We start from the raw sequence: 24750 nt of genomic DNA, 5'->3' as shown, positions 1-24750 counted from the left end.
AATCTTTTCTAACAATATAAAAAACACAAAAAAATATTCAACAAAAAAAATTTTTCTGTCTTTTTTTTTTTTTTTTAAATATTCAGCAAAATGTTAATATTCAGCAAGGATGTGTTAAATTGTTAAGAAGTGATAGCAAAGATTTATATTTTAAATTAATGATGTTCTTTTTAACTTTTTATTCATCAAAGAATCCTGAAATAAAAACCAAAAAAAAATTTGTCAGCACAACTGTTAATAATTCTGATAATAAATCAGCATATTAGAGTGATTTCTGAAGATCATGTGACACTTTATACTGGAGTAATCATGATGAAAATACAGCTGCGCATCACAGAAATAAATTATATTTTAAAGGATATTAAAATAGAAACCATTATTTTATATTGTAATAACATTTTGCAAGATTACTGTATTTTTTCTGTATTTTCGATCAAATAAATGCAGCCTTGATGAGCAGAAGAGACTTCTTTAAAAAACATTACAAGTCTAACTGACCCCAAACTCTTGACTGGTAGTGTACATAACTAGTGATTTGTTTCTGCAATAACAATAATCTTAATTTAAGATTTAATTACATATTTTCAACTAGTGCCACATGAAGAAAATGAAATGAAAAATAAAACAACCTTTGCTGCTTTACAACACCGGAGACATTACTAACATTACAATTACTTACGAAATGTCTAAAGGCAGATTAAACCTGTCAAGTAAAAGTGTTTCACCTGAATCCCGTACATGAACTGCTCCGGTTCATTCTCTCCGTCTGATTCTTCATCCGTCCAGCCCTGGCCTTTGATATCCTGAATAAAACACACGCAGTGCTATTTGAGTAGCATTTATATATTATTATAGTATTTATTAATATTTTGAATTAGCTTTTATTTTTATATTTTCAGTTTTTATTTGAATTTCAGTTTAGTTGAAGTTTTAATACTTTTATTATGTCCTTTCAATTTTTTTAAAATATATTTATTTTTAATTGTATTTTATTTTATTTCAGTTATTTTAGTACTTCAACCTAAACTCAGTTAGTTGCCAAGGCAACATTTCTCATTTTCATTTATATTTTTAAGTTTATTTTATTTCAGCTTTATTTCAGTTAATAAAAACTATTTTTAATAATTTTTGTTTTAGTTACACATGCACTTTTATTCTGAACACACAGCGCTGCTAATCACTTCAATAGTGCATTATTTTGGGAACCCATTAAATAACAATAATAATAATAGTGGGTATAATAATAATAATAATAATAATAATAATAATAATAATAATAATAATACATTTTATTCATAAAGTGCCTTTCTCACATAAAAAATCTCCAAAAGAGATCAATAATAATAAAGTAAATTGAAGAACAATATATTACAATATATATTATATTATACAACAATTATCCACAAGACGTTCGTTATAGTGACTCTTTTCTTATTTTCAAATAATGATTGTAAAGATATGATTGTGGGTTGTGACTTTAATTGTTGCTTGTTAACTGTTTTATGTTTTATTTACATGTAAGTTGTCTTTGAGTGTCATGTAAAGCAACCATAAATAAAATTAATTCTAGCTAACGTAGAATTAGAAAAACATCCAATCCAAAAATTCAATTCAAGTACATTATACTTTAGATGGAATTGCAGATTTCCAGTGGATTCGTCTGGGATGTTTTGAGTGTGCAACAGTATCCGAGGAGGGCGGAGCTTAGTGAACACGTGTCACCTCACATCTGTTCTTCCTCAGCGCGGTGTCTGTGTGTGTAATGAAGCGTGAACGCTCACCATTGCCTCTGGTGTTCACAGAAGCTTTTCTGACAGGATGAAGCTTTTCTGATCCATTTCAGCAAAACAACAGGCACTCGACGACAGGAGACGTCTTCAGCAAGATGAGCTCGGTGCTTTCAGAGGAAAAATAAACAGAAGATCGGACAAATCATTTATCAAAACCACAGAGTGCTCTCCATCTAACTCAATAACCGATTACCAGAGAGAAACGACAAATTACAGTGCACCTGCAGATCTGTGCATCTCAGAAGAGACGATCAAATAAAGCACTGTAATATCTGCAATCATCAAGATTATATGAGATCAGTAATAATGGAAGAACATGTAGTCATTTGTATATATATATGATCATGTGACCCTGGAGCACAAAACCAGTCATAAGGGTCAATTTCTCAAAATTGAGATTTATGCATCATCTGAAGCTGAATAAATAATCTCTCCATTGATGTATGGTTTGTTAGGAGGACAATATTTGTCTGAGATACAACTATTTGAAAATCTGGAATCTGAGGGAGCAAAAAAATCTAAATATTGAGAAAATCATCCTAAAGTTGTCCAAATGAAGTTCTTAGCAATGCATATTACTAATCAAAAATTAGTAATTTACAAAATATGATGATCTTTACTTAATATCCTAATGATTTTTGGCATAAAAAAGAAAAACTGATAATTTTGACACATACATTGTTTTTTTGGCTATTGCTAAAAATATACCCCAGCGACTTAAGACTTGTATTATGCACATAGCAGGGGCATGTGACCTTTCATGTACACACACACACACACACACACACACACACACACACACACACACACACACACACACACACACACATATCTCCCTGGAAGAAGAGATTGTGAAGTCTCAATGGGATTCTCTTAGCTAAATAAAGGATAAATAAAATATACAATTATATTCTGCATTAAAAATTTTACAGTTTTTAGGACCATTACAATCTACCTTTTTACATTGTGACACTTTTTTATTCCTATTTAATAGATTTTTTTAAACATACTTTAACTTTAATACATTTTAAAAATACTGTTTAATGAGAATCTAATGAGAATTACACTAAAAAAAAATAATGAAAATTACAAATAAAACTCAAAAGATGCATAGAAGACTTAAGGAGAGACTCTTTTCACGTAATAACAAACCTACTTAGAAATAACCCTAGCAACCTTTCAGAAGGCCCTAGCAACCACATAGCAATGCACAGCAAACCTCTCAGAACGCTTTTGCAATCAGGCAGCAACAGTCTCGCGTCGTGACCTTTGCACGGTCAAACATCGCTGACATTTTCCTCACATGAAAAATGTCCGTGTCAGATTTGTGAGACTGTAGACGACAGGCATCTCTCTGTCTCTGGCTTCACCTCAGCGCAACCGTTTAAAATAACGCTCTGTTCTCTCTCCTCCATCTCACCACTGTGTATCCTAGCAACAACCCCTTCTGTCTGTGTCACTGTTGTGTGTGTGTGTGTGTGTGTGTGTGTGTGTGTGTGTGTGTGTGTGTGTGTGTGTGTGTGTGTGTGTGTGTGTGTGTGTGTGTGTGTGTGTGTGTGTGTGTGTGTGTGTGGGCACAAATTTATAGAAGCAATTTCCAAAGTAATCCTGTGCATAAGTCATATCTGATAAATACTGACAAAGAACACCACACAGATGTCACGAAACCAGCCAAGAACATGCACAGCTTATGTTTCTCCCCAAATTCAAATGAAAAAACATATATATTTTCTGTAGGCCTATTAAAATATAATTTAAGGAGCATTACTATTTTTTTTGCATTGCAACATTACTTTTAAAATTCCTATTTAATTGATTTTTAATGCATTTTTACTTGAATAATTTACAATAAAGAGAACCTAGGGATGAACTGTTATTATAAAATTACTGTAAAACATTTTTTCACAGTAAATAAAACAGATTATTGGAGTATGTTTTACAAGAAAATACTATTTTAGTGTTTCTACTTCAAATTTTCATGTTTAATTCAATGTGTTATTTACAGTTTCTTTGTGATTAATTGTGAAATTTACAAGCAATTTCTGAATGAAAACTGTTTCTACACCATTTTTTTTTTCATTAAAGGATTTACGTTTGTTTGCATTGTGAAATTATTTTTTACATTCGTATTTAATTTATTTGTGTGTATTTTTACTTTAATACATCAATGAGATTTCAGTGAAATTTACAATTAAAAGAGCTAATTTAGTTTATTCTTTGCTTTTATTGTTGTTTTTATACATCTGTTGTGATTATTTTATAATTATTTAAAATCATTTTTATGTGAATTACTTTGAATTACTATTGTTTATGAAATTTGCTATATATATAAAATTTGCTTGCTTGCTTGCAAATTACAAATAAAATTCAAAATTAAAACATCTGGATGCATTACAGAATTTCAGAATGTTTGGAGGGAAAATCTGTTTAATTGTCATGAAAACGAAGCACACAAAGCAAAAATCTTTAGTGTATTCCTGTTTCTTTGGCCATGAATAATAACCAGTTTCAAACTTCATTTGAAAGCAGAAATAAAAATGTGCTGCTTGGATGAAAACTGTAAGACAAAACAGAAGTAAAACAGCACAGGTGACATCTGAACACAAACACATGCAGACCACAGATCTTCAGATCAGGTCTAAAACGTCTGAGAAATACAAAAGCTTTCCGCTTTTCATCTTTTTCTTTAAAAAAAACAGGTATTTTGTTTTAATAAAGTGCATCAGTTTCTCTCTTTTCACCACTATTTGTGTCTTAACACACGTCTTTGTGAATATCATCACTCATCTGAAGGATGCATTCATGTCTTTTATATCAGACCTGCATGAAACCGATCAGATGTTTGATGCAAATGATGTCTAGACAGCAAATTTAACGACAACAATTAAAATACCTGGAATTTTATATAATTTTTTCATTAATGGATTTTGGATGGCATAACACTTCTTAATCATGCAGATGCATGCACTCAATAAGTAACGGCCGATATATCGGTCTAATAATCGCATCCGACGGCATCCATCTGCTCGAATCCCCCGGTGTGTCCTCAAACACCCCCCTCCACACCCATAATGCCCCGCTGGAGTCGCCACATACCGACGCATCCCGAAAACACAGACGGCCAGCATCCACGACTCCCCTCCCCCACATCCAGCTCACCTTCAGCGAGGATGGAGCGAGCGCCAGACGGATGCTTCTCCTCCGACACGACACACCGCAGATGAAGAACACAATACATCAAGAAACACAGCACACACAGACCATCCGGTACACAGCAGAACCCCTGTGCACTACCACCGGCTCTCTCTCTGTGTGTGTCTGTGTGTTTATCTGGTGCAGATCTCGTCTGTTCCAGTGCTGTCTTCTTTTTTGCCTGACAACACAGTGAACTGAGCATGCTCAGTGAGAGCCAGCAGAGAGAGTCATGTGACCTACAGCTGACAACAGAGAGAGAGAGAGAGAGAGAGACAGAGAGAGAGAGAGAGAGAGAGAGAGAGAGAGAGAGAGAGAGAGAGAGAGAGAGAGAGAGAGAGAGAGAGAGAGAGAGAGAGAGAGAGAGAGAGAGAGATGCAATGCAAAAAAAAAAAAGATCCAACTCACCATATTTCAAGAGCAATAGTTGTCTTTTTAGTCTTTCGTCTGATTTTTTTTACATTTCTGGCCCCTTTTTTCTGACGCTTTGCCAATATTGTAAGTAATTCATCCCAAATGATGGCTTTGAATTTGAAAACTGAAACTGAGGGAGACTAGAGAATAAGGCAAGAAGAGAATAAAGCAACATCTGCGTCGTGATGGTGTATAAGACAATGGCAGTGTGCTATTTTTATCAGCCGAGTCTATTTTTATCTCTTTGTATTGAGGAATGTGAGCAGAACACAGACTTTTGTATCCATGCATGTCACTGTGGTCTTCACTCCAGCTCAGTGTGACAGTCTCATGCCGTTACCATACTAATCAGAGTTTACCCTGCTTACCTCGTTAAGAGCCTCGCTGTACACAGTGACCTCCAGAGAGAGAGAGAGAGAGAGAGAGAGAGAGAGAGAGAGAGAGAGAGAGATAAGCCATTATCTGGCTCGTCCTCGGCTGCGTGACTCACGAGACACAATGCTGTCTCGTATCCAGCCATCCTGTTGAAAAAGACACTTGCATTAATTATTCATAAACACTTAAAATAGCAAATTCCTATTTTAGAACCAACGACTAAAGCAGAACTGCTCTAAAATTAATACTCTTTTAGTAGAAGAGAGCTTCACCGGTATGTTTCAGATGCAGTTCAGTGTAACAGATTGCTTTTGTCTATTAATTAACACTATTAAAAATGTGCAAAAAAAAAAAAATACAAATTGGTAATTGAAATAAAGTAAAATATAAATATTAGACAAACTTAAGAAACTTCAATTTAAAAAATAAAACAAAAATGAGAATAATTAAATAATGAGTACTAAAATTATCAAACTAAATCCGTAATAAAATAATTTAAAGGTATATTGCAATTTTACAAAACAAGCTTAAAAAGTACAAACTAAAATAAAATTAGTTGTAAAAAAAAAAATTAAAACTTAAATAAAATGTAAAAAGAAAACTAAAAATAAAAAACAAAGAATAAATCAAAATATTACTATTGTAGTATTTAAATAATAATAGAATAATACTGCTGAAATTACTGAAATAAAAATATTTTAAAAAACCTAAAACTTATTTTGTTTCAGCCGGTCGCCAAGGAAACAGCTCTCATTTTCATTTATATTTAATTAAAAAATTATAATATTAAATATTAAGTTATATATTAAATAATAAATAAGATATTAAAATATGACAAAAAATGAAAACAAGAAAATTGGTCAAACTTTTACTAAAATGAAAACAGAAAAAAAAAACATACTGTAATTCAAAGTATTAATAAAAACTATAACAGTTCCTAGGTTTCACTAAAAGAGAATTGCTGAGAATATCAAGTCATCTTATAATGTACACTATTATAAACATTCAGTTCGTGTATCTGTAGGAAAATGCTGTGGATTCATTTCTCAGGAGACTTAAACTTTATCAACGGAGTATCGAATTTATCTCAGATGTTGCTCTAAAAATTCCTTTGAAAAACAGAAACAGGCCCAGAGTCAGTATAGAACACAGAGCTTTAAAGTTAATGAGGATCATATTACGATGTCTGATTTTAGAATGCAGTCTTTGTTGTCATTGCACATCTGAGCACAGTTTGAGACACTGTCCAGAACTCTGTTGCAGTTGACAGCCAATCCAGAGAGCATCAATGGGATTTACGATGGGATTTGACCACTGCCAGGTTTGGGCGAGAGGCACAAGGACACGCAGCAGGTGAGCAGCGGTCAGTGAGCAGCGGTCAGCATGGGCAGCGGGAGCAGCAGCAGCGGCGGGGCCGTCGTGGAGAGCAGGTGAGTTCACACACCTTCACCTGGACACAGACGTGCAGACGGTCAGTGCAGTCAAACAGTAACCAACACTAGTCCAGAACATGAAATGCTGCTGATGCATCCTCGTCCTGTTTAATACTGTCAGGTTCAATCCTGCTAGTTCTCAATTATGGCCAGAGTTTCCTATAAACCCTTTATTTTAGTCTGAGCGTCGGTGTTGTGGAGGTTAACGTACAGTTTTGAAGTGCTGCACGGGGATTGTTTTCAAAACTGGTGCATTTTTTTTGCAGAGGCCTTAATATTAACAAAAATCCCACACAAATGAAACACCTCCACCTGTGACCACCAGGTGGAGAAATACTATGACTGGACAGTTTAAAAAGCTTGTATGCTACACTGATGTCACGTGACCTCGTTATTCTGCATGCTTAATATATAACTGGTATCCGATTTTCCCTCTCTTTACAATTTCAACAAATTTCGTGTTGATATGTTGTAAATGAATATTTTAAGCTCAATCCAAATCTATGCATCTGTGCCTGCTTGTCAGTGACCACAACAATTTAGTGTGCAAACTGCAAATAAAATCTGTTATGCACCTATAATGCCAGTGAAGCATGCAGCAGATGAACAATAAACCTCCAATAATACGTGGATGTTTAGTTAGTTTACAGATTATTTTGTTTGCAATTAAATGCAGAGGTTGCTATCGGTTCTGAGAATCAATCCCAGGATGAAAGGCCGATGCATATGATTTTGTGAACATTCAGATCATTCAGAAGAAACATGTTTTCACTGTCATTGGTGACAGTGTGTGCACACTAGAGGGCGCTGTCTAACGAGTGCAACAACTGCTGTATGAATATCTCCAAGAGCACAAATGCAGTTATTCATGTAAATCATCACTTTATATTAAAATTGCATGTCACGAACCAGTGCCAGTACCAGTGTACAGTGATGGTATCAAAAGGCAATACCTGATTCATTTTACCAGACAGCTTTGAATGACTTTACTAAATGTATTCGGCAAAGAAATGATTTTTTTTCTCCATAATGCATCAGTCAAAAGCAAAGTGCATGCACAAATGCGCGTCAAATAAACATAGTATCGCAGAACAGAACAAGGTTTTATTATGGCACGTGTTCAAAAACATGGTATGTGTACAGAAAAGGCATATTACTACCATATGGTACTCGTTTAGTAAGTGGCATTTGTTATATAAACATGTTCATTTCGTGATTATAGTATGTTTAGTGGCCTTACATCGCTAATGGAATCTATATATGCGAATGCAACATAAAATCTTCTCCAAGTTTGCTCATTAAAGAGTTAAAAGATGAATGCTGATGCTACGTGCGTCTCAACCATTAGGATGGATTAACGCGGAAGTACATACACGTCTTCGCAGTGTGTTATCTATGCATACACACACAGTCGAATAGATTTATATGGGCAACACGTCCACTGCGTTATTTAAACAAGCATTTTATATTATCAACAAGAACTTTGTCATTCATTTGTAGTTTAACAGCCGCGCACTGCGCACAGCATCCTCCTGTCACGTGATCTCCTCGTGCGTGCTGCTCAGGCACCGTGCCGTGTCTCGCGCTCTGATTGGATCGTTCCACTTCCCTCATTCGCGTTACATAATCCCCCATCAGGAAGCTCGGCTTTGTTTATCAAACCTTTAAAGCTTTGTGGACTTCTCTTTCATGGACGAACCGCAAATAAATGTTTAGAGATCTCTCTCTGGAATGTTATAATCAAACACTGCTGGAAATAAAAAACGATATAGTGACATTTTTATAGTTTGACGTCATAGATATCAATCCGCGTGTGCGTTTGACGGAAGTAGTTCCCGGTCGGTTTGGCGGATCACCTAGAGCTCTCGATCCGGAGCGCATCAGTCACGGCCGACTGTCATCAGACGCAGGTGAGTACCGTTAACGCTATCTTCAGAGCGACACTTACCAAAAAACTACCTCATAGTTATATTTTTCATTAGCAATGTTATTATGTACAGCTCTAGCAAAGATTTCGTTCGTCAGAGCAGCTGCTGTCATAAAATAGCGCAGGTTTGGGTTATATTCCCTCAGTGTTTCCTCACCCCGCTGATCATTTTTAAGCGTTTTTGTGCTACTTGAGGATTTAGTTTATCAAAAGTTCATTTTCACTACGTTTACATCACACTTAAGGTATTTAAGTGTAGATTTCACTGTTTTATGCTGATTAACCGTCTCTTGACGTTCACCATCGTTTGTAACTGTAACCGCAAACCGTCCTTTTTTTTTTTTGAATTCATTCGAATCAGAGGCTCACGTGTGCGCGCCTCGCCGGCGGAGACTGTGACGCAGAGGCGGGACGTGACCCGCAGCGCATCCGCCACATTCTCTCCCCGAGCATGACTAGACCAGATCTTCAAAACTAGTTTGATCTTCAAACCGGCTGTGAACGCGCTGAACGCATGCCTTGATATCTGCATTAACACGGAGTGCACTGTGAAGTTATCACCCTTTTATTAAGCGCAGTGATGGTACTGGTACTGACTCAGAGTCGCGCCCCCGCGGGCATCTGATGCTTGCTCTCGCCGCGTGGGCGCGCGCACTTCATTGATAGGTGATGATTATGATGCTGCATCGTGTTTATGCGAGGGAGGATCTGGATAATTTTGTGTGTTTGTCTTGCAATCACATACCTTGACATTTGTGCGTTGTCAGATTTTAAAATCTGGTTCTTCTCAGCCTTCTTGATTTATGGCAACTGCATCAGAAAGAAATGGAGAGCTTTTTACATTTCCAAAGGCATCTACGCAGCTCAAAATCCAGCTACACTAAATCATGCCTGAGTTTACCTCTCACAACTCTGTTTTTGATTCTAACACAAACTAAAAAGGTAATTGCAACCTTTTATCTCACGATTCTGAGATTTGCAAGAAAAAACGCAGAACTGTGAGATATAAACTCTAGGCCTGCTGTAATTATGAATAAGTTGCAATGACTTTTTCTACCTTGTCGTGAAACAAGCTTACATAGCACAGCTGAAACTGTTGTGTAAATGCATTTATGCTGATCCTAAGCAGTGTTAAATAGGAGAGCTTCAATGCCAAAAGTGCAAATTTGGCACAGTTTATGAATTTCAATTGGGGTAGAAAGCTGAATTGCAATTTTAAGAGTCTAGTATTACCAAGCCAACCTAATAATACATTTCATCTATTCATAAATACCATATGGTCTATTCCCAGAAATTATATTATCATGTTTGAAATGCCTTCTACGGAAATATACATTTATATATATATATATATATATTTTCAATTACATTTTCTGTGTTAAATTAATTTATGAACAAGGTTGGAAGAGGACTTAACTAAATTATTGCTCTTACTGTCATTCGAATTCCAAACATCCTGTGAATTGAGTTGAAATGTAGCACATTTGATTTGTGCTCAGCCCTGAATAGCTTGATACATGTGTGCATTGCAAATTAGCTTAATTATAAACACCGCTGGCACTTAGATGTTTCAACATGTGCTTCATCAAACTCTCACACTCTTTCAGGGAAGCCGTTCTCAGTTCTGGAGTGAGTGTGTGTGTTGATGCAAAATGGGAATGTTTTGTGTAACACTCTTTTTGAGTTACGCCAGAATGTCAAAGCTTCCGCTAAACCAGTAGAAGAGTCCAGTGAAACAGACGCCCACAGCTCTGCAGTGACACAAACCGGCCTTTCACAGACCTCACCAGGGACGTCCCAGTGCACAGATATTAGTCACCGCTCTGAATCATCGAGTAAAGAGAACAGACTCACCTCAGTCGCTCTTTGCTGCGGTAAAACCCCCGTTTGGCTTCATGGACTGCAGTAGATATGAGTCCTGCAGACCTCCACACAACGCTTGACGCGTTTCATACTGGTTCAATCCCAGCTAGTCCAGTGCTTCTTATGGCATGGCATCCCTTTCCTATTTTAGCCCAGCTTTGTAATGTGATCTACAGTAAACACTGTGCTGTTTACAACCTTTGGTAGCCGGTCCACAACTAAGCAATGTGTTTACGAACTAATGTTTTCTTGGAGTCTTATTAAGAGGCTTACAGACACACAGTGCCTTATTTCCCCGAGCCGAATGGCCTCCAGGTGGTTCAGGGCCACTGTTTCTGATGAGTGAAGGAACTAGGCTTTGTTAGACTAAACCAGGTCCATCTGCTTTTTAAGTCTGTCGTCACAAGCCACCGTTTTTGGGTCCTAGCAACACTGAAAAATCATCATCCTAACCTTTCTGCAATCTCAGATGGCCAAAGAGACGAATTGAGATGGTATTCTCAGCTGGAACGAGTCGAGACTTGGACCTGCAAACCTTTTTGGCTTACGTCACGACAGAACAAACAGATTAACTCGAGTCGACTGTGATTTTTAGGGTGTTACTGGTTGCTAGGGTGTTGCTGTATGGATTCTTCCTGTTCACTGAGCTCTGAGAACAAGGCTGGGATTTCATAGCTGGGAAAAAATGGAGATAAAGCAGGGAGTGTGGTTATAAAACGAGCCTGTAATAACAAGACATTCCTGACTAATATTGACCTTCAGTGTCCTTGTTAGCATCAGATGCTTCTGTTGAGCCACATAGATAACATAAAGCAATTAATACCAGGACTGACAACAGGTGTGTTCGCCATGCTGCATGTAGCATCATCATCTCATTAGTTACACAAACCACAGTTTGCATCATTTCCTGTAGTATCAGGAAGTTGAATAAGCCCGTCTCTCACTATGAGTGTGTGTGTGGCTCACTGGATTTTCCACTCTGCCTGTCTTAGTCATCACATGCCTACGTGAGGAAGAGTGTGTGAGTGTGTTCCCTGTGACGTGCATCTGCTCACGTACGACAGCCCACCGTGGCATCAGTGCAGCGGGGTTTTATTAGGTTAACGAGAGCCTCGCCAAAACCATCCTGCTGCCAAACTGTGGTCAAACTGGGTTCACTTTCCTGTGAGAATATTTAAAGTAGATGGATGACTGTTTGCACATTGTTGAATGCATCTGATTTGGTTTCGAAAGTAATTCACAGTTCAGTCTGACACGATCATGATTTTATGTGCGTGTGCCAACAGAGCTGTAATTGGCTGGATGTCATCATCACATTGACTTTCCTGCGCTTCAGGCTGTGTCAGGTGGATTATCTCTGTTTTAAATTGAGCTTTAGTAGAGTCCGCCTTAAGATACAAAATCCAGGTCAGCTCATGCACAAAGTGTGTGTGTGTGTGTGTGTGTGTGTGTGTGTGTTTGATTAGTGCTGTCTGACTTCAATGACCATAAAGACATGTCAGTGTATGATCACAAAGATTCATTGTCTTACCGTGTTTGATCTTCACCCAGCATTAGCTTAAACATGCCTCGTAATAAAATAGGCTGCTATTTGAATACCATCTAAACTTTTCTGAAGACAAGTCAGTTCCCCTCAGATATACAGTCATATAGCCAGAACCCCCACTCCTTTTGATTCATTTAACATCTCAACCGACTTGAATCGTCGCACATTTTTATCGAGGGTGCATCAATACATCTCTACATAGACTCTGATGCAGTACACTGGTGCACGTGTGAGTTCAGAAAACAACTTTCACGTCAACAAACCTGAAACCCTCTGTGAGCCAAAGCCGAAACCACTAAAACACATCAGACGTACGTTTCTGAATGCGAAGGTCACATTCTAGATTTCCTGTCTGCTTACAGAGCTAAGAGAAGTCTTATATTCGATTGTTAATATTGTCATATTTCTGAGTGTTGGAGTCTGTTGCATAACATGGAAACATTCCTTTTTGCCACAACTTTACCACACACACACACACACACACACAGACACGTTCAGAGGAGCTGGCGTGAGGATAGCTCTTTAGCTAAATTTATCTGACTCTAAATTCTCAGCAAAATGCGTTTGACTTTTATGACTTCAGGCTCCCTGCAAAGATCCGCTCACTGTTTATGCTGTTGAGTTTAAATCAGGGTTAATAACTACAGTCTGCTGTGTTAAATATGTACTCTAGTTTTCAATCATTTGTTGTCTCTCTGTCCATTATAAGATACATAAACACGCTAGACATCTGACTGGTCAGTTGATCATGTGGATGTTATTTCATTGGTCTCTCTCTCTCTCTCTCTCTCTCTCTCTCTCTGTAGGATATTACCCACGATGCCCCACACTAAAGTTCAAGATATGGGCTCTGCCTTCATCCAGACGCAGCAGCTCAACGCTGCCATGGCCGACACCTTCCTGGAGCACTTGTGTCTGCTGGACATCGACTCTGAGCCCACCATCGCCCGCAACACTGGAATCATCTGCACCATCGGTCAGACAAACACAAAACATGTGTACACAAACACACACACACACACACACACACACACACACACACACACACACACACACAGCTGGATCGACTCTTCCACAAGCTGTTACTGCCACACTTTCAAACAGCAGAAATATAACACATTAGCTTCTATAATCACAGTTCAGCAATCCTCTGGTGGATTGTATGTCATTTAGGTGTTTAATTACTCCAGGTCCTGTCTGATGAGTGAGACTGGTTTCCCAAACTCCCCCCGTTTGTCATTGTCCTGTATCTTTATAGAATTGTTTCCATGTAGTGACAGACACGGGATGTTTAGAAAACGCATACCAAGTTAAAATAGTCTTCGTTCAGAGGAAGCAGTAAGTGAAGGTGCGTTGTGTGTCATGTGATCACAGGACCGGCCTCTCGCTCTGTGGAAACGCTGAAGGAGATGATCAAGTCTGGCATGAACATCGCCCGCCTCAACTTCTCTCACGGCTCACACGAGGTACATACTTCATTATTTACACACTTTCGTGCTTGTCTTCCTCTTCTCTCTCTCTCTCTGATCCTCATATCTATCCAGCATTAGTTATGCAGTATCCTCTACCAGAAACGATGCTAAAACTGTCCATCTGAACGTCTCTGTAGCTCACAGCTTCAGGTTTGTGGGCTGAAAGAACAGCTAAAGCATTCAGTCGGGGTCAAAGGCCACCGAGAGAGAGAGTGTGTGTGTAACTTAATCTACATTGAGGCTATTATAAATACTTTATCAGTTCCCTCCCAGTGGAGAGCTTATCGTGTTTCTACAGTATAAAGGGTGGAGGTTTTACTGCACACTAATAGTTCATACAGGAGCCGCTGGCTATGAGCTGAGCTTCATAATCACAGTTCTGCAAGTTCATGACATGAGCTGCAGCTTGAAAATTCAGCTCAAACAGAAGCAGCTACTGAAACGAAAGTGACTAGATTGTGACTAGTACTACATCTGTACAAGCGCACTAACGTCATGGATCAAAGAAACTCGTCTAACCTGGTTTATTACCACAGACTTCCTCTGCATGGTCAGTGGATCAGACTCTAACAGATGGACTTTGTGTCCTGTCTTATCACACACTGCACGCACATAAGTGTCTATTCATTTGTGCACGAGTGTGTGTGTTGTGCTTTGCTAGTCTAGACACACACCTTGACCGTTGCATGTCTGCGTGTGATTGAGCTTGTTCACAGAATGTATAAGAATGACGTAACCTGTGCTGTCAGGTAACAATCGTACTGCCTTGAGACATTTAAGAGCACTTAACATCAGCTGTTACACACACATCTCCATTTATGGAAATTTCAGTGTTTCTTCGCTTTATTAACCCATTAACTGTCACCGTCCCACCTGTGGGACGCTTGGCGCTCTTGTTTTGTTGTCCTTTTTCTCTATAAAATCTTTTAGTAATCATAATAAATTATATATCATTTGAAAGCTTAGGAGCCCAAGATTCATCCTGTGAAAATCATTTTGAAATCGGACATCGCGTTACCATGGAAATGGTACTTTAAAATCTTATGGCGGTCTCCTCCCCCTTAGTGGGCGGAGTCAAGTGTCATATTACAAAATGCATTACGGTCTTTTAGAATCAAAACTTGTTATAATCTTGGCAACAAACATATCATTGGAAAGGTCTGAGTCTCAGGATTCCATATTTGGTGGTTATTTTGAGTATTGAAGTAAAACAGACAGAGAAATCTAGGGAAAAATTCATTAAACAAAATTCAGAGTAGTTTTGATGGCTCCCAGTGGCTGTTTGTGGTATAACGCCCTAAATAAACTCTCACAGGAACCTAAATTCAATTTCATATCAACTTCAAATTTGGAACATAACTTATTTAGACACAAGGCTTTAATTTTATGCCAATTTTAGAGTAAAACCTGTTATGTAAAATATTTATAATAAATAAAAAAAATAGCGCATTTTATTTACAGTACATTTAAACTTCTATAACTTTTTGACACTTTAATTTTTTGAAAAAAATCCACTTTTGCCAAAATCTGCTAATTTACTTCTTTAAAAAGAGACCAACCTTAGGTCTATATTCCAAAGTGTTCATAAAATACAACAATTTAAGTTTGGATAGTGCACTTTAATGCCTATTTTAAAAAATGGGGGTGACAGTTAAAGGGTTAATCTCTGATTTCTTCTGTTTTACAGTATCACGGTGAAACTATTAAAAATGTACGTGAAGCTTGTGCCAGCTTCGAGTCGGGCAGCATCCAGTACAGACCAGTGGGGATCGCTCTGGACACCAAGGGACCAGAAATCCGAACCGGACTCATTAAAGGAGTGAGTTTATTCATTACAAAGACTGATCCGCTGGTGCAAGATCAGTGTATGCTACTAAATAATCTGTTATTAGTGCGGAGATTAATAGTGACGGATGCACAGCACTCTGGTTCTACAGAAATGTTAAAAATTTTTGTCTTTGAGACTACAAGAACGTTTACTTTTGGCATTTGTTTTAATAGTGAAAATATGCATCTGTCTGTCTGTTCCAGAGCGGCACGGCTGAGGTCGAGCTGAAGAAGGGAAATAAGATCAAAGTGACCTTGGACGACTCTTTCATGGAGAACTGCGATGAGAACACACTCTGGCTGGACTACAAGAACATCACCAAGGTGGTTGAAGTGGGCAGCAAGGTCTATATTGATGATGGACTCATTTCTCTCCAGGTCCTGGAGATCGGTGAGTGACGGATTTTCCGCGGTAATAAAATAAATTAGAAACAGGGTTTCTGCGGGTCTTAATTGCCCTTCTACGGATTAAGGTCTTAAATCAGCAGCATGATGTTATGACATCATGACATTAAATGTGTCCCTGGAGCACAAAACCAGTCATAAGGTAAATTTTTCGAAATTGAGATTTATGCATCATCTGAAAGCTGAATAAATAATCTCTCCATTGATGTATGGTTTGTTAGGAGGACAATATTTGTCTGAGATACAACTATTTGAAAATCTGGAATCTGAGGGAGGAAAAAAATTAAAATACTGAGAAAATCATCTTAAAAGTTGTTCAAATGAAGTTCTTAGCAATGCATATTACTAATCAAAAATTTAATTTTGATATATTTATGGTAGGAAATTTACAAAATATCTTCATGGAACATGATCTTTATTTAATATCATAATGATTTTTGGCATAAAAAAAAAATCTATAATTTTGACACATACAATGTATTTTTTGCTTTTACTACAAATATACCCCAGAGACTTAAGACTGGTTTTGTGCTGCAGGGTCACAGATGTTGCATGCATTTCAAAAAGAGTACAAACATGTAAACATCCTTAAATCAAGATAAATTTACTTGAGATGCAAAATGAAGATAAGAAGTCGAAGTGTTTACAAAATATCTGTCAATGGTGAACAATTTGTAAATAACCTTTTGAAAAGAAAATTTTTCCTATCATGTTGGCATATTTGTTCTTGTTTTAATCATAAACTCACTCACTTTTGTGTCTCCTTCCATTTATTCCTTAAATTGTCTTTACTTGGTCATAAAATTTACCCTCACAAAACCTGCAGAAACCCTGTGATAAATCATTTTGATGCTTCTACTATTTTGCTTCTGTTGCTGAAGCACAGTGTTGCATTTACAGCTCATTAGTCCGTTCAAGTGAATGTGACAACGCTGGTTCCTTCTTATGTGGACACCATGTAATGGGCAGAATCATCTTTTTCTGCTTGATGAATAATATCTGACTCTTTCTCAGGCTCGGACTATCTGGTGTGTGAAATCGAGAATGGAGGAACTCTGGGAAGTAAGAAGGGTGTCAATCTGCCGGGTGCCGCAGTCGACCTGCCCGCCGTGTCAGAGAAAGACGTCAAGGACCTGCAGTTCGGCGTGGAGATGGGAGTCGACATGATCTTTGCCTCCTTCATCCGCAAGGCGTCTGATGTGCACGAGGTGCGTAAGGTGCTCGGAGAGAAGGGCAAGAACATCAAGATCATCAGCAAGCTGGAGAACCACGAGGGTGTGCGCAGGTGAGCGGATGACACCTGGTGAACCCACCCACAAACTCAATATGTAGTATCAGATGTGTGATTAAAAATGATTTGGGTTTGAATGCATCTCCAGGTTTGATGAGATCATGGAGGCCAGCGATGGCATCATGGTCGCTCGAGGAGACCTGGGTATCGAAATCCCCACAGAAAAGGTGTTCCTGGCCCAGAAGATGATGATTGGTCGCTGCAACAAAGCAGGAAAGCCAATCATCTGTGCCACACAGGTCAGCAATGCTGAGATACGAGCACACATTAACATGCATTCTCCAGAAAATGCATCTAAACTAGAAAAAAGCCCATAATGCATTCTTCTGTAGTATTTAATTGTCTTGCGTGTTTGTAGATGTTGGAGAGCATGATCAAGAAGCCTCGCCCTACACGTGCCGAGGGCAGCGATGTGGCCAACGCCGTTCTGGAAGCACCCCACACCAACACACACAGATAAAAAACCAAAAACTCAGACTATCCTCTGGAGGCCGTACGCACCCAGCACATGGTGAGAGCGCCCCCTACTGACACACACTGATAGACAACTAAACACTCTAGTATCTGAGACATTCCTCATGTTTTCACTCATAACTTACTCATGTTAAACAAAACACTAAAAGGAATTTCCAAAGGAATATTACGGGTAACTTAGGATCTCAAGGATGAACAGCGTCTTTGTAAAAACACAAGATAAATTGTATTTAGACATTTAAAAGCAGAAATGAGAGGCTTGTGTTTTTGTTAAAGCACTTGATTTATATAGAGTGGAGTCTGTAACTGCATTTTTTTTTTTAATTGAATAGAATTGTGTAAAACTGAGTGGAATTAAAAAAAAATAAATATATATATATATATATATATATATATATATAATATATATATATATATATATATATATATATATATATATATATATATATATATATATATATATATATATATATAAATAACAGAATCTGAAATGTTATTTATACATTTATTAAACATTTTAATATACAAGCAATTTGTTTTCAAATTACAAAATAATTTTGTAAAAATTTATTTCAAAATTTTGGACCCCGTAATATTTCTTCAGTGCCACAGCATCCTTCACGACTTTCATTCTCTCATACGCATGTGTTTTGCCTTCACTAGCTGGAGTTGTGTCAGGGTCAGTTACAGACAACAGCTTTTTAACAGTCTCTTAAACGTTCTGCCAGTTCTTGAAGAGCCTGTTAAATCTATTCACGTGCTCAAGGTTGGCATGTTTGAGTAAACATGCCCAGACACTTCTGAAGTTGGAAATATTTACCACGGCTTTAACACACACACATTTACTTGAAGCTGTTTTTTTTTTTTTTTTTTCGTCTGAGTGAGCTCGACGCTTTCGGAAAACCTGCATGCTTGATGTCTTCGTGACGTGCTCAGCCTTTCCTCTCCGTTCACTCCTTCATGCTTTTGCATGATACGGGTTTCTTTAACCACGATATCGTCACAAATCACTTACACTTCACTGGTCACAGTTTTATTGATGACCATGTTTAAAATAATACCCATTGATTTAATAGTAGTGGGTTAGCTGTGATTAATTTGCGTTTATGAGTCTGGATGTGTTTTAATATTCATTTTGTTTTTTCTTCTACTAACCTTTTCCCTTCAACTAACACCTGCACTAATTTCCCCTCTCCTTGTTTTTTTTCTCTCTTCTTACTCTTGATCTGTTCATCCCTTCTTCTTCTCTCATGGATGTGCGTATCTCCCCTCTCTGTCTCTCTCTGCTGTGTTCCTCTTGTTATATCACACGCCGGCTGCTTCAGATCGCTCGCGAGGCAGAGGCGGCTATGTTCCACCATCAGGTGTTTGAGGACCTGCGGCGCTGTTTGCCCCCCTCCACCGACCCCGCAGAGGCCATCGCCGTCGGGGCTGTGGAGGCTTCCTTTAAAATCCTGGCCTCTGCTTTTATAGTCCTCACTGGGTCCGGCAGGTAGGCAGGCGGCACGGAAGAGATGTGGAAAACCAGATCCGTCACGGTCAGGGAGTAGGAAGAGCAGGGACAGGAGAGGACTGGAAGAGAGAGAGAGAGAAATGAGAGAGACCAAAGGCACCTGTAGTCCTAAAAATTCATTCTTTAGAATTTAATATCGCATTGAATTCAAAAATCACAAGGACTTAAAAAAAAAAACACATTAGAGCACTAGCGTAAGCATTCTGGTGCACGCGTCTCTCTGTGTTTCTCTCTGTCTGAGTGATTGACAGTATGATTGTGTAACGCTTCCCCCTCCCTCCACCGGGCGGCGCTGTCAGATCGCCCGCGAGGCAGAGGCAGCCATGTTCCACAGGCAGCTGTTTGAGGAGCTGCGGCGCTCCACCCTTCTGACCCGCGACCCTTCAGATGCTGTAGCTGTGGGCGCCGTCGAGTCTTCCTTCAAATGCTGCGCCAGCGCCATTATCGTGCTCAGCAAGACCGGCAGGTAAGAGGGGAGGGGCCTCAGGTGTGGGACAGGTAAGAAAAAGGGTCACTGAAAAGTTTGGCCACTGCGTTTTTGTCTTCCGCTCACCGAGACTGCATTTATTTGATCAAAAATACAGTAAAAATGTGAAATATTACAATTAAAATAACGGTTCTGTGATGCGCAGCTGTATTGTCATCATCATTACTCCAGTCTTCAGTGTCACATGATCTTCAGAAATCATTCTAATATGATGATTTGCTGCTCGAGAAACATTTCTGATTATTATCAATGTTGAAAACAGTTGTGCTGCACAATATTTTATTTTATAATATTACAAATTTTATTTTTCAGGATTCAAAGATGAACAGAAAGTTCAGAAGAACAGCATTTATTTGAAATAGAAATCTTTACTGTCACTTTTGATCAATTTAATGCATCCTTGCTAAACAAGTAAATACGTTGAAATGTATGTGTATTTTTGGATTTGTGTGTTTCTTCCGCTCTAGAGTGGTTATTAATAGGGATGCACCGGTTGACCGGCCATAAATCGGAACCGGACGGTTTTTGCTTAAAATACACGATCGGCAATCTGAGGCACAGATAGCAGGAAGAGAACAGCCTACTGCACAAAATAAGAGCCTTTCCTGTGCTCGCTGAAGCTGCGCGAGCGTACTGTACCTGTCTGCGACCTGCACAAGCGTACTAGACATTGTTCAGCTCAACTTCTCGTGTGTTGGATGTAGACTTGTGCCGGTATTCGGTATTGCGATATATCGCGGTAATGAATGTGCACAATATTGTTATCGTGGGCACTTCCAAATACCGAGAATAATTATATATTACAAATTATTCAGAATTTGAAATGCATTTTAAGAATACTTTTTCCCATCAACTGGTCAAAAATCCACAACAACGTTGTATGCTGCTTTAAAGACGCATGTGAACCCTTATGTAAACAAGCACGCACGAGAAGCACATGGAGAAACACGTGAGAGACACGCTGAATGAAAGCACATTCACTCTCTGACAGCAGATGGCGCTAAACTGCAGAAAATGCAGCCCTTACCCTGGAAACCCCATAAATAAAAGCAGCTGCTACTTTCTAAACATTTAAATAATCTAAAATAATATTTATATATTTCCATACATTTTTTTTCCATTTTAATCTGGACTATAACATGTCCTAGATATTGTTTGAAAGTGTTTTGATTCTTTATTGTTCATTCACACTTTACATTAGGGTTCATTAGTTAACAAACTGCCAATGAAAAATTCTTCTGAACATTCATTAATCTTAGGTATTACAATATTTAATAACACATTGTTAAAATCGAAAGTTGCAGCTGTGTTATTTAATGAGCTAACATGAGCTAAGACTTGTATTTTTTAACAAAGATTAATAACTTCTGTAGCAAATGTAGCTATTGCTCATTGTGAATGTTAATGCATTAACTAAGGTTAACTAATGAGGTCTTATTGTAAAGTGATATATATGGGTCTTTTAAAGTTCTTTTGCACTTTAATCGGTGTAAAATTTTTAACTGTAAATAATATTTTTTGTATTGCTTTATTGTATTTAAATGTTCAGTTATTTTTGTTATAAGAAAAAAGTTATTTAACCTGTTATACTGTATTATGACCACATTTTTAAAACTTAATTTCAATACCGTGATAATACCGCATACCGTGGTAAAACATGATCAATTAATCGCAACATGAAAATTTGATACCGGCATATCCCTAGTTGGATGAGAAACAAAACGGACTAAACTGTGACAACACTGAATTCTTTTTTTATTTTTTTGTAAAGTAGAACTTGCATACACGTTTGAGAAGCCAGAAGTAAACATCAGTTCTGTGTAGGATGATTATTTTTATTTTACCTTTAAATTACATCGACTTAATTTGATTTAAAATTCACCTGCTGTAGCACACTGAAGAAAAAGTGTTTCATTCGTCCAATTAAAAAAAAAAAAAAATTATGGTAATGATTCACATCTATATGTTTTTTAACTTGAGCCAACAGTTATTTATTTTTCATTGGCTCAAGTAAAAACTATAGATATGAATCATTACCATAATTTTTTTTTTTTTTTTTAATTGGAAGAATGAAACACTTTGCATCTTTGTTTTATTCGCACCAACATTATTTGATTTTAACATTTTGGAATAATTTATTCATATAGCATACTTTTTAGTCTCACTGGTAAAGACCTTTTTTTTTTTTTTTTTTAAACCAAATTTTAAAACTAAAACAAATACTGAATGCTGATTAAACATCATCTTGAATGTGTGTTGATTGTGTCGTTTGGATTTTAGAACTATGCAGTTATTGCCTTTAATTTCACATGGTTACAGTTACTCTTTTCATTTAAGGCCAGTTCTATGTAGTTTCAACCCCATTCAAAAACAAAAGCTTTGTATTGAATGTAGGCTACTTACTGAGCAGTCACTGCCGTTAATTTCAGATGGTTATTGTTTTCAATAGCCAAAAGCCAGTTTGGCCTATTAAATACAAAATAAACATCTTGTTTATGCACACTTTCCTTTCTTGTTTGGTTCTAAAAGAAGAAAAAAAAAATTGGAAATCGGTATCGGAATCGGCCATGAAAAATCATGATCGGTGCATCCCTTGTTATTAACATCGTGTATAGTTTTTCACCGTTTCCGTGAAAAAGCAATATGTTTCATTTCTGTATGTTGACTGTAGAGCAGCAGAATAATTTCAATTAATATTCTCAGTTGACCCTTTTTTCCCTGAACGGCTCTGAGTGTGAGTGTGTTTGGACGGTGAAGAGCAGAATCAAGTGAAGTATTAACTTTAGGGTTCTGTCAGTAGTTTGATTTAGTCACATGGGTTTAAGGTGTCGGTAGATTCTGGTATACTTGACCATCTTATCTATTAGTTCTGAGTTTTACAGAATAAAAAAAAACTCCTCAGAAGGTGTTAGAACATTCTCCATCACAACTTGGCAGCTTCTAATACTGTTGTGTGACTGTCCAGGTCTGCTCATCTGATCTCTCGTTACCGCCCGCGTGCCCCGATCATCGCCGTGACCCGTAACGAGCAGACGGCCCGTCAGGCTCATCTGTACCGCGGCATCTTCCCCGTGCTCTACAACAAACCCTCCAACGACGTCTGGGCCGAGGATGTGGACCTGAGGGTCAATTTTGCCATGGATGTCGGTAAGACACCGAGGCGGAAGACCGGCGCACACTCATAATACTGATTATTCATAACAGGTCTTATAAAAATGTTGGTAGCTCGTTAAAGTAAGCTTCTATTTGTTCACATTCTACATTAACATCAACTCATTATTATAAAGCTTTTATTAATCTTAATTTCTACATATCATAATACATTATTAAAATCAAAAGTTAATGTCAGTATTTAATGCACAGAACATGAACAATAAACTTGTGGTTTTTATCAACTCAAGTTAACGAAGACATTAAATATAAAAAATACTATAAGAAACGCATTGCTCGATGTTAGTTATTATTAATGCTACTAATGCTTTTTTTTCTTCAGCTGATTATATGTAAATAAGTAAACATTCATCAAGAGGCTTTTTAAAAGTAGCTTTGATGCACAGAATATGTAAAATAACCTGTTAATATTAAACTTTTATCATGACAACTTTAAATTGAGATTTTCGCATGTTAAGGCAGAAGATATTGGAGTATATATTTCCATACGGTTCACACTCAAGTTAAATGTTTTGCTTTATTTCACGAGGAACAGTGAGCGTAGCTACAATCGGTTATATTACACTGCAGCTGATTGGCTGTTTTAAATGCAAATGAGACAATAACGCCACAACTTAATACTAATGCACGCTAAACTAAAATAATTATAATGATGGATAAATCTGCACAAACGTGTGAATGCATGAGCACACCTGTGATCACGGTGGTTCTGGTCTCTCTCAGGTAAGGCTCGTGGGTTCTTCAAGCCCGGTGATGTGGTGATCGTCCTGACCGGCTGGCGTCCAGGGTCCGGTTACACCAACACCATGCGCGTCGTCCCAGTGCAGTAAAGCTGGACTCGACCGCAGCACTCCCTTCCCTTCATCCCATCCCTCCCAACTCCAGCAGACCATCATCATCATCATCATCACCGTCACGAGCCTGGCTCCTCCCACAGGCCTGTGGACCATCATCACTTAGACGTTTTGTTCTCACTACTTTCATTTCCTTTTCAGTCTCGAGTATAACCTCACGCTCGTGTAAGCAGAGCTGTGTGTCCCGGTGAAGCACGGACGGGGCGTGAGCACCAAGCGAACACCTCTGCCCTTGAACAAACACGAAACCTACTGTAACTCTAGTGTTAGTCTGTCGTGTGCTTTATTTGTGTTCACACTCCTTATGATGTTACATTCTGTGTTGCACTTGTCCATGAGATCATTTGATTTGGGGGCGAGGCGACCAATGTGCTATATATATTATTTTTTGAAATGTTAACGTTGGGATGTCTGCATCCGGCTCGTTTCTTTGTTTTAGTGGAGTAAGAGAACGGTGGAGTTTCTGAGAGATGAATACTGAATGAGCAGCCGCGGTCACATTCCCAGCATCCATCTCTCCTGTTCTTCCCCTCACGACACACACGTCTGTCTCTGCTGCTCCTGAATGAGTGTGTGAGTGTGTGTGTGTGTTCAGATCTACCTGCTTTGTGTCGCTAGGGTGCAAGATGTACTTTATAACTGTACGAGTCAACTATAGTGTCATACTGAAGTGTTGTATTATTGAAGACTGAATTAATAAAGCAGATGAGCACCTG

The 24750-nt window shown here is 38.0% G+C and overlaps 1 protein-coding gene and 1 pseudogene across 3 annotated transcripts in view; one reads left to right on the top strand and one right to left on the bottom strand.

Moving 5' to 3' along the window:
* Positions 1-11105, bottom strand: part of LOC109063740 (protein mono-ADP-ribosyltransferase PARP6) — a 27554-nt gene extending 16449 nt beyond the window's left edge. The window contains exons 1-7 of one of the 3 annotated variants that reach the window (XM_042775746.1): positions 10986-11105; positions 9877-9941; positions 6953-7221; positions 5765-5917; positions 4950-5227; positions 1782-1897; positions 726-803 (exon numbers count right to left, since the gene is read on the bottom strand). In XM_042775746.1, the coding sequence (XP_042631680.1) occupies positions 726-803; positions 1782-1784 (81 nt within the window). In that variant the 5' untranslated portion in view covers positions 1785-1897; positions 4950-5227; positions 5765-5917; ... (1 more) ...; positions 9877-9941; positions 10986-11105. Of the gene's footprint in view, positions 1-725; positions 804-1781; positions 1902-4949; positions 5228-5764; positions 5918-6952; positions 7222-9876; positions 9942-10985 lie in introns of all 3 variants that reach the window. The other 2 variants (XM_042775747.1, XM_042775745.1) reach the window with 2 other exon arrangements.
* Positions 8974-24750, top strand: LOC109063739 (annotated as a pseudogene).

This window comes from Cyprinus carpio, chromosome A18, assembly GCF_018340385.1.
Source record: "Cyprinus carpio isolate SPL01 chromosome A18, ASM1834038v1, whole genome shotgun sequence".
In the NCBI taxonomy this organism is placed as follows: domain Eukaryota; kingdom Metazoa; phylum Chordata; class Actinopteri; order Cypriniformes; family Cyprinidae; genus Cyprinus; species Cyprinus carpio.
Note: the sequence above shows the minus strand (reverse complement) of the source record. Positions and strands in the feature narration are given on the sequence as shown.